We start from the raw sequence: 14,617 nt of genomic DNA on the forward strand, positions 1-14,617 counted from the left end.
TGTGCCTCCTGGATTGACTCTTCACCCTGCAGCAGCTGACCCCTGCGGCCTTTCCTTTTTTAAAACAAGCAGCCCCACGAGTGGTCCGAATGGTCTCCCTATCTCTTACTCTATCACACTATCTCCCTCTGCCCACACAGCCCTGACTCCCACAGTGAGTCTGGGCTTGACTCCACGAGTCCTCCCCTTCTGTGTTTACTAACAGACCGCAGGAATCCAACTGAAGAGCCAAGCGTGGTATGGAGAGAGAGGATTGGGGCACGAGACTGAACTCTTACCGTTGTCATTTACATGCAGCGCTTGCAAAGAAAGGCGTAATGAAGGATGCAGGAACACAGCAATCTTTGTCACCCGCTCTCGTGCGCAAGCTGTTCCATCCATTTAGCATGAAGGTAGCATTGCAGGCGTGTTCACTCCCTTCGGAGCGGGACAAACTCTCCCTTCTCTGCAGGAGTAAACAGAAGGCCGGCTTCACACTCACAGGCATTCAGGGCATTCCACGGGGCCTCCAGAGGGCCGCTCTGTTCTCATGATGAGGACCGGAGCGGACGGTTGAATTGTGTCAGTCAGGAGGTGTCGGTCAAGATTCTCCAGACACTCAGAGACATCTGGAGCGAGTCAGGGAACCGCCTGCACTGTCCTGACAGTTTAGACAGGTGTGGGCGCTCCACACAGCGACGGTCAGCATTAAGTCATGTTACGAAACACACGAGGGCAAGAGCTCAAACAGAGTTGTGAAGGATGTAACTAGATTGTTGCTTTTTTCTCACTGAAAATCTCGTTTGTACAGTAACTCCTCATCATTTCACGCTTTGTTTTCCGACATATGCCGCAAATTATCCTTGCTAATTTAAGAAAAATCATTTTGGTCGGACGTGCTGGGTTTTATTCATAAGCATGGGTCGCTTATGCTAGTTTGTCTTTCGCACACCAATTGGCTCAGGAAAGTAGCATCGGTTAGCTTCATGACTATAGTGAGGCTCCGCGATGCTGCACTCGCTCTACAGTTGCTAACTTTGGGTCCAATTTTAGATGTTTTCCAAGCCATGCGAGGACTTGTTGAAGGAAGGGAGATCACGGGATCAATATGGCTTCTACTTTGTACATTTATGAAGGTTGTGCCTCCAAAATAATGCTACTTAAATTCGTTTTTATTGTTCATTTTTAGCTTACTTTATTTTATTTATTCTTATTTTACTTTATTTAGCACAATTATTTTGCCTTGCATCTTTTGATAAGCTTCACAAGAAGCTTTTTTTTTCTATTATTTAACTTTATATTTTTTTTATTGTTGATGCACATATAGAATACAGTTACTGCATTATTCATTTCACTGAAGTACATCATAGAAAACCTGATCGTATACATGTACTAATATGAAAATAAATAAATAAATAAATAAAAATAAAAAATAAATAAATGAAAGGAAATGCAAAATTCTAAACCATATGGAAGAAAGAAAAAAAATTAAAAGGGATACTTATATTATGACACAATACATGACTTAAATAAAAATAGTTCTTAATGGTTTTCAACTTAAATGTGAGTTTCTCCATAACTGACAAATGTTGAACAATGTCAGTCCACTGGCCCACGTCCAGTGCAACAGGTTGGAGCCATTTTCTTGTCATAGCCTTCTTCCCAGCCGCCAAAAAAATCTTGACCAGCTATGAGTCTGATTTGTGAACAGTTCCTTCAAGATATCCAGGGTACAATACACTGCCAGAAAAGGGTATTGTGTATCCCAGCACTTTGCATATTATCCCGTGAATATCCTGCCAAAATGTCTTGCAAAACTCCAAAAGATATGTGCATGGTCGGGATTCATTTGCTCACATTTTCTCCAACACGTCTGATTTTGATTATATTGTTCACTTTTAATCTGGGGAGTAATAAAGTAGCGTATTTAATTTTCCATGAAAATTCTCTCCATTCATGAGATTGAGTGGTTGTTATCCCTTCACCTAGTTCTTTAGACCATTTATCTTTAACATATATAGTGGTTTCATTTTTAAATCCCATTAAATGTCAATATAATATTGATATTACTTTGGTAATAATATCGTCATATGATTTTATTATTAATTTCATTATAGAGTGACTCTGTATTTGTCTTAATTTTTTTCTCTTATTTGTAGATATCTAAAGTTTGTGTAGTGTTTTAATGAATGGTGAGTTCATTTTCGGTGAGAACTTGTGTGGCTCCACTTGTAAATGGAGTGTTTATGCCATGTTTTACTTCAGATTCATGTGTCACTGTGTATGTGGACGCCATGTAAAGAATGCTGTAGTTAATAAATGTAATGCATGAGTACTATAAAAAAAAATTTTTTCCTTCACAAACAATAGTGTCAGTAAAAATAACAACGAGAAATCCCCGAAATCCTTCGAGTTTACTCAAATCCAGACGATGGCGGAGGGGGAAGAGGAGCGCACGGTGACGTGCGTGGCCCGCAGGGCGGTGTTTTCAGGCGGGGAAACAAAGTGGGTGTGGGGTGTGGGAGCCACATCTGGAATAGTAGCCAGAGAGAAAAAGAGTCGAGAGACGCAGAACCTCGCTGATAGTTCCGCAACTGTCCACCTCAGCACTCCGCGTCCACGGGAACAACTTTGCCTTTTAGTAAGTTGGACTACAACCTCGGAGCTTCGCTTCTAACCGACTGTTTTTTTGGGTTTCATCGAGGCACAAGGACTTCCTCACTGGATTAAATCACCTCTGGAGTATTTCAAAAATAACGTTGCTGTATTTGTGAATGCGTCGTGGTGCGTTGACTGACCGCGCGTAAAGCTGCCTTCTAACTGATTTAAAACACACCAACGCGTTTTACGACCAAATCAAACGCCAGTTTTTCTCCCGCCAATATTTACTCGACTTGTCTAACAGTCTCGCTAGTTTTTAACCGTCTTCTAAACACTTCACTTACCACTCAGGTCGTGTTCTTTCTTCACGTTTAGGCGTAAGTTGATACTTTCACATTGAAGTAAACATTGCGGTTTCGGCACAAGTGGTGGCGCACTGACCTCTAGCGGCGCGCCTGGCGCATGAATAATCCTTCTCATGGGCCTTTTTTTTTCCTCCTAGAAATACTTGAAAATGCTGCTCATCCTGCTCGGAGTGCTCATCTTGCACTTAATCATCCTCCTGCTCCTCATAATTTCCACGGCAGCCAGCGTAAGTCTGCGACCTCTGCATTCACCAGCACCTTCACTTAGTTCTCCTCAGTGAGTTGCAACTTTTTTTTTTCCCAGACTTGGACTGTGTCTGGGACCTTGACCACAGATCTCTGGTACTCTTGCTCTAATGTAAATGGAGGCTACCACTGCAAGCCAGCCAGTAATGAAGGTTGGTACCGAGCGGCCGTGGTGTATCGGATGTCAGAGGTGTTTAACACGTATATACGTCTCTTCCAGACTGGATCCAGGCGGTGCAAGCCCTCATGATCCTCTCCTTGCTCTTCTGCTTCTTCGCCCTGATCGCGTTTGTGTTCCAGCTCTTTAAACTGGTCAAGGGCGGCCGCTTCTTCTTCACCGCCATCTTCCAGATCCTGGCCAGTGAGTATCGTCCGGCGTATCACCGGGTCGCAGCCTTCCGACACTTTCCCTCTGATTCCTCCTCCTGTGATCAGGTCTGTTCGTGATGTGCGCCGCCATCATCTACACCGTCATGAGCCCGGACAACATCGCCGGGGCCAGCTTCGGCTACGCCTACGTGTTGGCCTGGGTGGCCTTCCCGCTCTGTCTCATCAGCGGCCTCATTTACATCGTCCTGAGGAAGAAGGAATGAGGGCGGGGTAGTCAGGAGACCCTCGGATCGGAACACCGCACTGTGCCTACTGCCCACAGACCACAGACTGACACTACACTTTAACATGTCTTACCATCATTCCCTGATACATTGAAGGCATCTCTCACCGTGAGAGTTTTTAGAAATTGGCTTTCATGTCGCACCCAAACAAAAGGTCTTCTGTCTCCGTGTGCTTTGAAAGAGTTTCAAACCCGACTTCCACTCATCCCGTGGTCGCAGCACATATTCCCGCCTTGCTCCAGTACAAAGTTTGTACATAGCGTCTGTGGTTTTTAGACATATTTATAACATTTTTACCTTCATTTTTATTTTTTTTTTGTACATAGAGTTGTCATGTTAACATTGTCATGCCAATTTACGTGATGGAGTTTGTGTCTCTCACCAATCATGCAGCTGTGCCAAAGAAATGTAACTTCAACTTCAAGCTGTTTTTGACTCTTATTTTTCTTTTTTTTTGACTGTCAAAAGCTTTGAACTATGTGCCTTAACTTTGGATGTTACGTCCTTTTCCTGACGGAAAAAAAAAAAAAAAATCAAATAGCTTGAGAACAATGAAGGTTTTGGTTTTTTTCCTGAACTATTGTACTTGATATTCCAAATAAATTTTGTATTCTAGTTTTGAAAATGGTGCTTTTTTTTCCTTCTACTATACTGAGTTATAAGCCTATGTTGTGTATCTATGTTGCAAGCTTGTTTTGTGCTGTGATTCATTTGCTTTGTACAAACCCATCTTGTCATTTGTTCTCAGTGTTCTTCTAAATAAACCTTTGAAAATCCACAGTGACACAGTATGACGCTCTTTTACGATTCAGTTGTTTTCTGAAAAACTCAACACTTGGAGGCGTTTCATGTAGTGGCATGACTCTACCACGAGGGAGCGCTGTTGTACAAGAATGAATAAATTCAATAGAAACAGCGCTATTAGCCAGATTTAATGTTTGAATCCAAACGACCATCATTACAACAATAACTCAAACTAATATAGACTATAAAGAATTTAAGTATATTGTTGTTGCTGATGGTTCTTGATGATTCTTAAGTGTTTGTATTTGATAAAAAAAAAAAAAAGACAAATAATAATATAATATCAAATGAAAACATCAGTTGTGATTAATAATTCTCCAGTGCCATCATTTGGAAATAAAGTTGGAAATTGAAATAATGTGGAGCTGTTTATTGATTGTTTTAAGACATTTCTATTAATATTTCCACGTTTATTTTGGTTTATTTTCCTTTCATCCGCACAAATATTATGTATTTTCGCATTTATTACGGAATTATGACACTCTTTTCCACTCAAGCACTGAATATACCCAGAGCCAATATTCCAAATTGTTCCTCTTAAGTCCACTAGATGGTGACAGGACTTTTGCAGTTCTTCAGTTTTCTGGCAGTTTTTCTGCGGACGTCACACCAGCCTCCTCTCACTCTTGACGTCACAAGCTGGCACTACACTAGAAGCTTTATAACCCACTTTAATTCATATATTATTCATCATTCATTCATATATTTTCTGTTATCACTCATCGACATCCCATCTGTTTTTTCCCTCCAACTCCAACAGCAGCCTTCATCTCGACCATAAGCCACAAGTTTTGGACCCAAACTCCACACAGACCGCGATGTATTTCCTCGAAGAAAAAAAACAAAACATTTACCAAACATGGATCTTGAGCAAAATTGGATCAAAAAGTATCTTTAAACGTCTGTGATGATGTGCCATCTGAATGTGCTGAAATGAAAAGCTTGCACTCTATATCACACCGGCAGACAAGGATCGACGCCGTGCTTTTTTTAGCCGCACCAGACGCTATACAGCAACATCATATGGGCCGACACCATCTGTGCATGCGCTCACATCCACGTGGAAGATCTTCTCACAGATGGAAGATTTACATGCCTTTTTTGTCGGCGCCTTCATCAGCTGTCGCACAACGGGGCAGTGAAGAAAGCGCAGCTCTGGTGAAAGTCCCAGGACATGAAGATAACATATTGAGTCTGTCAGAAAGAAAACCGCCGAGGTCTATCGGCCTCACAGCTCCATTTCAAATGTGGTTAACCTTAAGGGTTATTTATCACCGGGAGGGTCACCGGGGGGCACTTAGAATTTACTGCAGAAGTGGGGGAGCGAGGACAGAGAGGAAGCCACCTTCATCACCGCTGACTGGCTGCTTACTTTGGTGGCTGTATACATACATCAACCTCTCCAGAATATCTGACTGTAATGTGCGGCTCTTCCTCGTTCTAAACAGCGACATGTTTGTCGGTAACCCAGGGACACTTCAGGATCAGTCCTCCTGATGTTACGCTGTTAATGCTTGTGAAGCAGGGGACACAAAGGGCCCCAGCCAGCTGATGGGTCCCCCCTGAATGGGACTTGTGAGGACTTCAGAGAGGGCTGAAGTGCCACCGCTCCTCTGAAGAAAAAAAAAAAAAAGATTTGCTGCCTTTATGTCCAGCGTGTCTGACTCCGGGACAAACGCCGGAGCCTTCTGATGTTTGCTAAACGATAGAGAAAAGGGGCGGGGCCAACTTCATTCAGGGCTGACTTCATCACGGCTATAAATCTGGGGGAAATCAAAGCCCGTCTTGCGCCCGCCCCTCTCCGCCCTCATTGTCTTGCTAATACACATTAGCGTGTGGCTGGCTGCCCGCTTTGACGGCGGCTCCGGACAGGATCCGGGTAGAGCTGCAGATGTGGAACCTGGGGGCACCTTTGACCCGCGACCCCCGCGGTCTGGAGCTGTGCACAGGAATCTCAAAGATCCTCTTCCTGCTAACTCCATCACAAGGAAAGATACTGAGACTCTTAGGATTCAAATGAACAACGCTTCACGCTATCAAAGCTAATAGACAACAAGTCTTGCTCCCGCAGGTGTAGGCAATGAATGCGATTCATACGGTGGCCCTGAAGGGCAAACAACAAACACAAAAGAAAAGTACGACTACAAACCAAAAAGCACCGTTACAAAAGCAGAATTGCAATGTCCAAACCAGAAACACAATTAAGAAAACGGAATCGTAAACCGTAGCAAGGGAGGAACCTTGCGATTCTGTTTTGGTAAATGTGCTTTTTGGTTTGTGGTCGTACTTTTCTTTTGGTGTTGTCTTTTGCCCTTCAGGGCCACCATAGATTCAAATTGGGAACCAAAGCGACTTCATCATTCTAGCATATTTTTAGCTATTTTTAACTATAGCGCGAGCTGTTGGTCGTGAATAATTAAGCCTTTAACATTTAAAGCCCGGCTTTTTTGTTGAGCAGAGTGAGGAAAATGAGAGTGAGGATGAATTATTCACCGCTCCAAACAGACATGGAAAGCCTTCTAATCCAGCAGCGACCGCAATCTAGAGCCGTCCGTTCTGAAGTGACTGAAATGCACTGTTAAACAGCAGGTCGTAGCGTTGCACGTCCATGCTGGTGGAGCGCTTTCCTTTCTGGGGAGGCAGTGAGATGGTGCGAGCAGAGCGCCTGTCTTTGTTGTGGGTGGAGTTCCAGCCAACTTTTGTTCAAGGCGATAGACTGGTTCTGATGAGGTTGGTATAAATGAATAAAAAAAACGTACTTGGCACTACAACTTCATGTATTGCATATTTACAAGCAATAGAACTCATGTCAAACTTAAGGCCCGGGGGCCAAATCCGTCTCGCCAGGTAATTTTATGCGGCCCACAAGAGCTTTAGATTAGATTTGATATGTCATGTCAACCATTCAACACTATTTTTAAGTAGAACAAAACATCACCACTACTATTACTGCTAGTACGACAAATAATACTACAACTAATACTGTATATATAACTTGTACCTTTCCACTGGCATTTACATCATTAGTCAGCTAGTCATGATCGTTCTCATAGTACAATCCGCCGTAAGAAGAGAAATGTCGGAGCAACTGAAATTGTAATATAAAGTTTAAACAGCATTTAACACTGCAAGTATCATCCAACTTACGACCTGCTGGACTTACGTCCACCCGTACTTATGACCACGTCCTTTTTTTTTTCAATGTCTGGCACCGCAGCACGTAGCAGCGAGGCTACGCGTATGACAGTTACAGATGTAAACAGCTTGGTATATAATCGTAAAAACGCAACACATTGACATTGTGTATCCAGTAGCACCTATAACCCTTGTGTCGTCTATTTTAAATGGCATTCGACTTACGTCCAATCCGATTCACGACCGGTTGGTCGGAACCGATCTCAGTCATATGTCGGATGTTACTTGTACTCCGGTCTTTACAACATTTTCCATACTTTTTTATATTCTGCTGAATTTACAACACTACAATCAGCCATACTGGTGTGTTTGTCTAGCCGTCAACTCTCAAAATAATCATTAGTTGCAGCCCTAAATTAATCTGGAAAATTCCAAATGAATGCTAGAGTGTGAAGGGAATGAGTGACGTGGTCTGGGGAATTCAAGTATAGCGACACTTTGCTAAAATTAAACTAGAGGCTGATTTTACATTCTGTTCACTCACTTCCTGTTAAAGACTGTTCATAAATGCGGATTATTTTGGGCCCGCAACTTGGACTGTGTTTAAAATGTTGACCCCTTGAGTGACTGAGTTGGACACCACTGCAGTAGAAGTTTCTAAATATTTTAAACGCCGTGTATTGAATGGATTTTTATTTCAATCTCTGCAAATGACATGACACTTTTGATATCATTGTGGGCTTCCTTGTTGTTACATTGTATACAATTGAGTCAATGTGTTTTTATATTTCCCAGTCAGGTGAAAACCGATATTGCCGATATTAGGTGAGCAGTATTGTTAGTCCACTGGGAGACCAAGACATTTCTGGGAGGATTATCCGAGGTGAGACTTTAAAGGCCTGAATGCATCTCATATCTGCTGCCAGATCAAGTGAATGATCGTAGTCGCGGCCTATCAAAGGTCACCCTAAAGTAGAGCCGCTGTTTCAACCCCGCTGACCCGAGTCCACGGCCGGTGGAGACTGACCCGGGCGGAGGTGTTTGGACTGCTTTTGTTTGTCTTCCCAGCGCGGGACCTCCCTCCTCTCATGACTGATGATGAGCGTCCTGATGGCCGCTGAGGAGACTTGGAAGGTGGGATTACACCTTTGGCAAACACCAGGCAAAGTTCAGGAGTGGGACTGCTGCTTGGACAAGGGGAAAACTTTCCACTGGGAAATCTCAAACGCTATAACAGGATAGCTTCAGGTGGTTTTCTTTTTCCTGAAATCCATAGCCTCCAATAGCACAATATCATTTGGTCTGAACAAGCTGCTGATACTGATGGTTATTACAGTGTAGTTTTCATGGTGACAAAAGGCGGGTGCTGATGTGTTTCATGGTCATTTCTGAGTAATTCCGCAGCTGTGAAGGCTTAGTTTCCGTTTGAAAACAGTCATTTCTGAACTTTGGAGTTTGGGACTGGCCCTGTGCCCTAAGTTAACCCTCATCCTTGACAGAGTTCAGACGTCTAAACATCAGGATCAGAGCCGCGGAGATCAACCCACCGCAGATTCCCAGGTTCAGACGGGGGTTAACAAGTTCCTCCCAAACGTCTGCGTAATGCAAATATTGACAGTGACTCCACGGTCTCATCTAACAACCCGGTCCACGTCTGATCTGGGCTGCAGTCACCTTGTCTGCGGTCCAAAGAGGCTCCACAGCTGCTGGGCAGCTCCGCTCCTGATCCTGGCGCGGATGCACCGCACAGGTTATATTGACCCACCTCGCTAATCATTAGCTAGGTTACATGGCTGGAAGTTCAAGGGTCGAGCGAATGAAGTGAATTTGTTTTTGAGTAAATACTACAAACAGACATGTCATACCTCTGAGTAAAGCTTGCACTGTTGCAGTGAATTATGGGTAGTGATAGATAGTTGTGATCTACTTTTATTCTGGTTTTCAACTTCCTGTTCCCTTCTCTTTGGGTCTGTGTGAGCTTGACAAGGTGCACAGCAGGAACCACTCTGCACCCATCATCAGCGCACCTGTGCTCCACTACTTCAGCTCGTGGGTTCCAGGCTGCTGTGCCAGATTGTCTTTGCCCCCATGCTGGTAAATAGGCCTCTTGTTTCTCAGTTCGTTCTTGTGATTTATTTCTTGAGCTATTTATTGAAGTTACGTGTCCACATTACTTTCTCTTCTTAGGTCCCATTTCCTCTCATATTGTCGACTGTGTATTGATGGTGACTAACTGTAGTTTCCCATGAGCTTGTATTGACAGCCCTGTGCACTTTACCTTTTGTTTATTGTGTGTTTATTGAACCTTAGTTCTTGTTGTGTTTCAGATCTCATCTCTTGGTTTTGTTCGAGTTCCTGTCCTGGTCCATGAGGCCCTCAACTCTCCTATATGTGTATACGTTTGTCCACATTTCTGGGTTAACAAGTTTGGAATCAGGTTTTGCTGGTAGAAAAAAACTGCACATGTTGTACAATGTACAAATGAGCTTGTGCCGAGCTAGCAGTGGAGAATATACAAGGTGGAAATGCAAAATATATTCACGCCTGAGAGCAGTTTTGTGGTCTTTCTTTTGCACATTTTAGATAGCAGGGGCAAACTGTTACTGCAGTGATTCATTTCATGGCTGCTTATGTCACAGCCTAAACTGGTGAGTCAGTGGCAGAGAACTGAAAATGAAAAACATATAAAGAAAAAAAAAAAACAAATGGATTTGACGACGGATGTTTGACTTGAGTCCTTAAATACGTCAGGTGGTCTAGTAATGGTTAACTTTGATAACTACAGAAAGTTCGACCTTCTGTCAAGGCAAAAGTAGACAAGAAAAAAAAATTCTCCATCTCTTTGGTTGTTGTGTTCTTCACGCTCAGTTGTTGCTTATGCTTGAAAACGGCAGTTACATAATGCGAGCAGAGCAGAGTGTGGTTTCCAGGGAGAGGGAGAGAGCGCGGACCATTGTCTGATGCGATCGACTGAATTACTGTTGCTCCCTAAGACCCATTAAAGAGTGAGACAATGTCCTCCGCTCAGCTGTAAGTTAGTCCACTTCAGCTTCACAATGACAATCTGAACAGTTTTCCGACGGAGTGATACCTCCTGGCCGTGAAGAGCATCTGAACCTCACACTGAAGTAAACAAAGACTATCTAAATATTCAAAACTGCAGCCTTGAAACTCAACACCTCCTGCAGTAACAGTGAAGATCAGGTTCAGCAGTTAAATCATCAGCTCTATTTCCCTTTCCATGCAGCATGAATCACAGGTTAAACACTCCCCTCCAGGCTCCGGATTATTGCTGTTATGTAGCTCTCTGTTTCGGGAGTGTCGTGCTCCTGAATCGTCGGAATATCATATTTTAGTCGCTGGTTACAGCTTGTGCAAACACGTCTGTGACAACAAGGAGAAGTGAATGGTCTGGACTTGTGGGTCGTGAGGCAGTCGGCAACATAATACATTCAAATGTAAATAAATTCAAAAGGGCAATAGAAGACCCATTAAACTTAGGTTCTTTGTTATCCCTCTTGGGGCTCGCGTGCATTCAGAGAACCGTAGTTACATCCACCAAGCCGACCAAACTAGTGAGACATAAAATAAAGCAACCGAAATAACATCTTATTCTTTTTTGATTTGTAAAGTCCAAATATTATCGAGGTGTCAATTTGAACTACAAAATATATTTGATAAATATTAGAGCTGAATAAGTTGAATAATTTGAGGGTTTTTTTAAAATGTAAAATCTAAAAATATATCAAAAGCAGAGTTGAGAAAAGTCATGACAGGATAATATTACTCTAAGTTATCAAATCAGTAAAAATATAAAGGATAAGAAGGGAAAAATGAAAATATTAAATATTCCAACTGTCTGGAAAAGTTGCGTACAGTATGATTATATTCAAATAACATGAGAAAACATTACAGAAAACATGAAACTCTTTCATGGATGAGGCAATTCATGTTAAACGTTGCACAAAATTCTGTCAAAAATAATGTTGGTCACATTTTATGATCATTTGTCTTTTGTCATTGGCGTTGCCGGAGTCAAACTATTCTCAGCCTGTTTAAAGTGTCACAGATGTCATTGAACAGCAGATAAAACCCCAGATTTGACCTGTCAAACACCATGTGCAGTGTGTGTGTGTCTGACCACAACCACACAGCGCTTCTCTTTAAACTGTCAGTGCCACTGACCACCTCCCATCTATCGTCCTCCTGCTCAACAGCCACCGCCTCGCGCTCGTGTGGATTAGCGTCAGGTGTTGTCATAACCCCAGCGAAGGCTAATATCTATTATACTGTCTTCAATTTAGATTAAGGGAAAAAGCTGGTTCTTGTCCTAAGAAGCTTTCTGAAAGATTAATTACTTGAGAGCAAGCTCTTACAATGTAGGTCAGATATTGTGCTTTATTTTAGTCTGCTCATTATTCCAGGGGGAGAGAGGCTTTATGAAAGAAACTTTCTGAACTTTTAGTAATGCACTGCTGGGGAGCTCAAATAGCAGCATTAAATCGCATGGTTCGATTGTCTTCCTGTCTTTTTTGTCAACATCTCGGTCGTCCCAGAGAGAACCGCATCATCTGCAAAAAGCATGAGCTCTAGAGAGGACCAGGTTGAATTTCTGCACAATGGACACAGTTCTCAAGATCCTCTGAGTCTGAGAACATGGTTCCTCATTGGACCAGGGATGGATGACTGGTCCATCTTAGTGAGGGTGTTGGAGTTTGAGAATTTCCCTGTTGCATTCATGAGTGTGAAGCCCTGAAGATGCTGTATCGGTCTGAAAAAAAGAGCTGAGCTGACAGACAACTCAATTTGCTGGTTTAAAATTCAGTCCCCCCTGACTGAATTTGTTTTTTTTCCTATTTATATTTCAAATTTCTGCGATGGACTGACACCCTGTCCAGGGTGTTCTACTAAGATTCACTGTAGATGTGCACTATGGACGAACTATATATTTCTCTCAGAACATTGCTGTGTATGACTGACTACATAGCAATGACTGTTTTGTTTTGTTTTGTTTTTTGTTTTGTTTTATTGACTCATTTTCACCGAAAAGTCACTATATGAATGAGCTTTTCGGTTGTTAACTCATATTTTATGCATCAAATAAAAAATAAAAAAGAAGTAAAAGGAAAAAAACGAAATGAATAATAAAATTTAATGTATATTTAAAAGAGAGACTCACTCAAAAAAATTTTTTTTTATTTAATCATATTTATTTTCTTTATCTTTAACTTATTTAATTTTATTATTTAATTTTTCTGATTTTTTTTTTTTTTACACTTTCATTTACAATGTGTTTTTATTTTTGGCTTTGTTGACAATAAATGTCATGATTTAAATTGTGAAAAAAGATTCTTCTTGAAGCTCATATTCACTACTGCTGAGTTAGCTGAGTCAATCCGAAAGAGTGTTTATAAATATGTAACTATGTCCGGCCATTTCTCCGCAGGGATTCCACAAGGATCTAGATCATGCCCTCTTTGGTTCTCTGTTGTTTTTCATTATTAATTCCATTCTCATCCTTGTTATTCACTCATTTTCAAAAATCTCTTAAATCGATGTTTTGAGTTTTTTTTTTTTTTTTTTTATCCCTAGAGTAAATCTTCCATTCCAAATTCCGTATTCTCCTTTCCCCGGCTGCGACTCTCTTTACCCGACCAGCACATCGACGATCAAAACATCTCACACAATATTAAATCCCCACGTTCAAATGGTGACTGTGGAAATGAGGTTGAGATGATGCAGTATTTTAGATGCACCTTGCCCTCCTTCCTCTCCGCCCTCAGGATCGTCGAGATAATTCAATTAGCTGCTCTGTCTCCTCTGGTTGCCAGCGAGTCCCGTCAGCGAGCGCTGGGTCACTGGGTGGTGGGGACGCGTTCGCGAGCCGCCACGCAGTAATGTGACACTGTTTAGCGCTGTGAGGTTAAAAACTGGACGCAGCCGCGATAATGTCCCGGTTGACGTGATCTGCTGTGACATTTTCTTAAACTTCAGTGGGAGGGGGGGGGGTGTAAGGATGGGCACTTGCAGGGGGTCGATGGAGTCAGGAGGGATGGGGCTCATTTTGATGAATAAAATTCGACTCTGGTTGCTGTTTGTTTTACAACATGGAGAGGAGCTGGGCTGAATATTGCAGCTTAAAAAGCTCTTAAAAATAGGGCATTGAACTCCATAACAGAGGAGCCAATGGTAATGTTCTCTTAAATATAAAGCACATTGTTGGTCACAAATCTGGATCTTTATCATCTTTGCTAAGATAGGATTAGCATACGGACACTGGTCGCCATAGTTGTTGTGCACTAAGGTGGTGGAGTCAGGGCTGCAGACTGCTAGCTTCCCCTTTCTCACATTCTTCCTTACACGTTTGTGTGTGCAAGTGATCGACCCAAACTGAGTCTATCCTTCTCACCCACTACTTCAAATAGACGCCCTCCGCACTCCTCTCAGGAGCCTTCTCCACTCTCTCTGACAGGTGAGAACAAAAGTCACACCCATCCAGGCGATGGCAGGCTGAGTGTATTTTTGAAGAAAAACAACCTCGATCGGCCCCGAAACTCACCTTCCTCATCGGCTTCACAGCTACTCATCTCACTAATGTTGACTGAGAGGCTCAATAGAAGACGGCATGTGAAAGAAATGATCCAGTGGGGTCAGTTCTGACCTACATACCGCCGCATCTTGTGGTGAAGAATGACTGTTATTAGGATCTACAGCAGCCTAAAGCTCTGAAAGTTTGGGCGAAAATTGGACCTGAGTTCCTCACTGTTTGTCAAGATTTAAAGCATTGTGATGGCAGTTAAGTGTGGAGTTGATCTAAGAGCTGGGAGAAGCTTCCAGAAGCAGCATCACACTGGTTTCTCTGGGTGAGGAGCC

The 14,617-nt window shown here is 42.5% G+C and overlaps 1 protein-coding gene across 1 annotated transcript; it reads left to right on the forward strand.

The window, feature by feature from the left end:
- The first annotated feature begins 2,374 nt into the window (after positions 1-2,374).
- Positions 2,375-4,588, forward strand: LOC128751181 (peripheral myelin protein 22-like). The gene is made up of 5 exons (XM_053852048.1): positions 2,375-2,620; positions 3,083-3,172; positions 3,250-3,343; positions 3,412-3,552; positions 3,627-4,588. Exons 1-5 carry the CDS (start codon positions 2,411-2,413, stop codon positions 3,782-3,784), a joined length of 693 nt encoding a protein of 230 aa, XP_053708023.1. The 5' UTR covers positions 2,375-2,410; the 3' UTR covers positions 3,785-4,588.
- The last annotated feature ends 10,029 nt before the right edge of the window (positions 4,589-14,617 follow it).

Source organism: Synchiropus splendidus, chromosome 19 (genome assembly GCF_027744825.2).
Source record: "Synchiropus splendidus isolate RoL2022-P1 chromosome 19, RoL_Sspl_1.0, whole genome shotgun sequence".
NCBI classification, from domain to species: domain Eukaryota; kingdom Metazoa; phylum Chordata; class Actinopteri; order Syngnathiformes; family Callionymidae; genus Synchiropus; species Synchiropus splendidus.

Excerpts from the sequence above, each read along its gene's own strand:
- LOC128751181 (XM_053852048.1), top strand. The coding sequence starts at position 2,411 with ATGGCGGAGGGGGAAGAGGAGCGCACGGTGACGTGCGTGGCCCGCAGG. Across the intron at positions 2,621-3,082 it reads GGGAACAACTTTGCCTTTTA|AAATACTTGAAAATGCTGCT; the intron begins GTAAGTTGGACT and ends TTTTCCTCCTAG. Across the intron at positions 3,344-3,411 it reads CAAGCCAGCCAGTAATGAAG|ACTGGATCCAGGCGGTGCAA; the intron begins GTTGGTACCGAG and ends CGTCTCTTCCAG.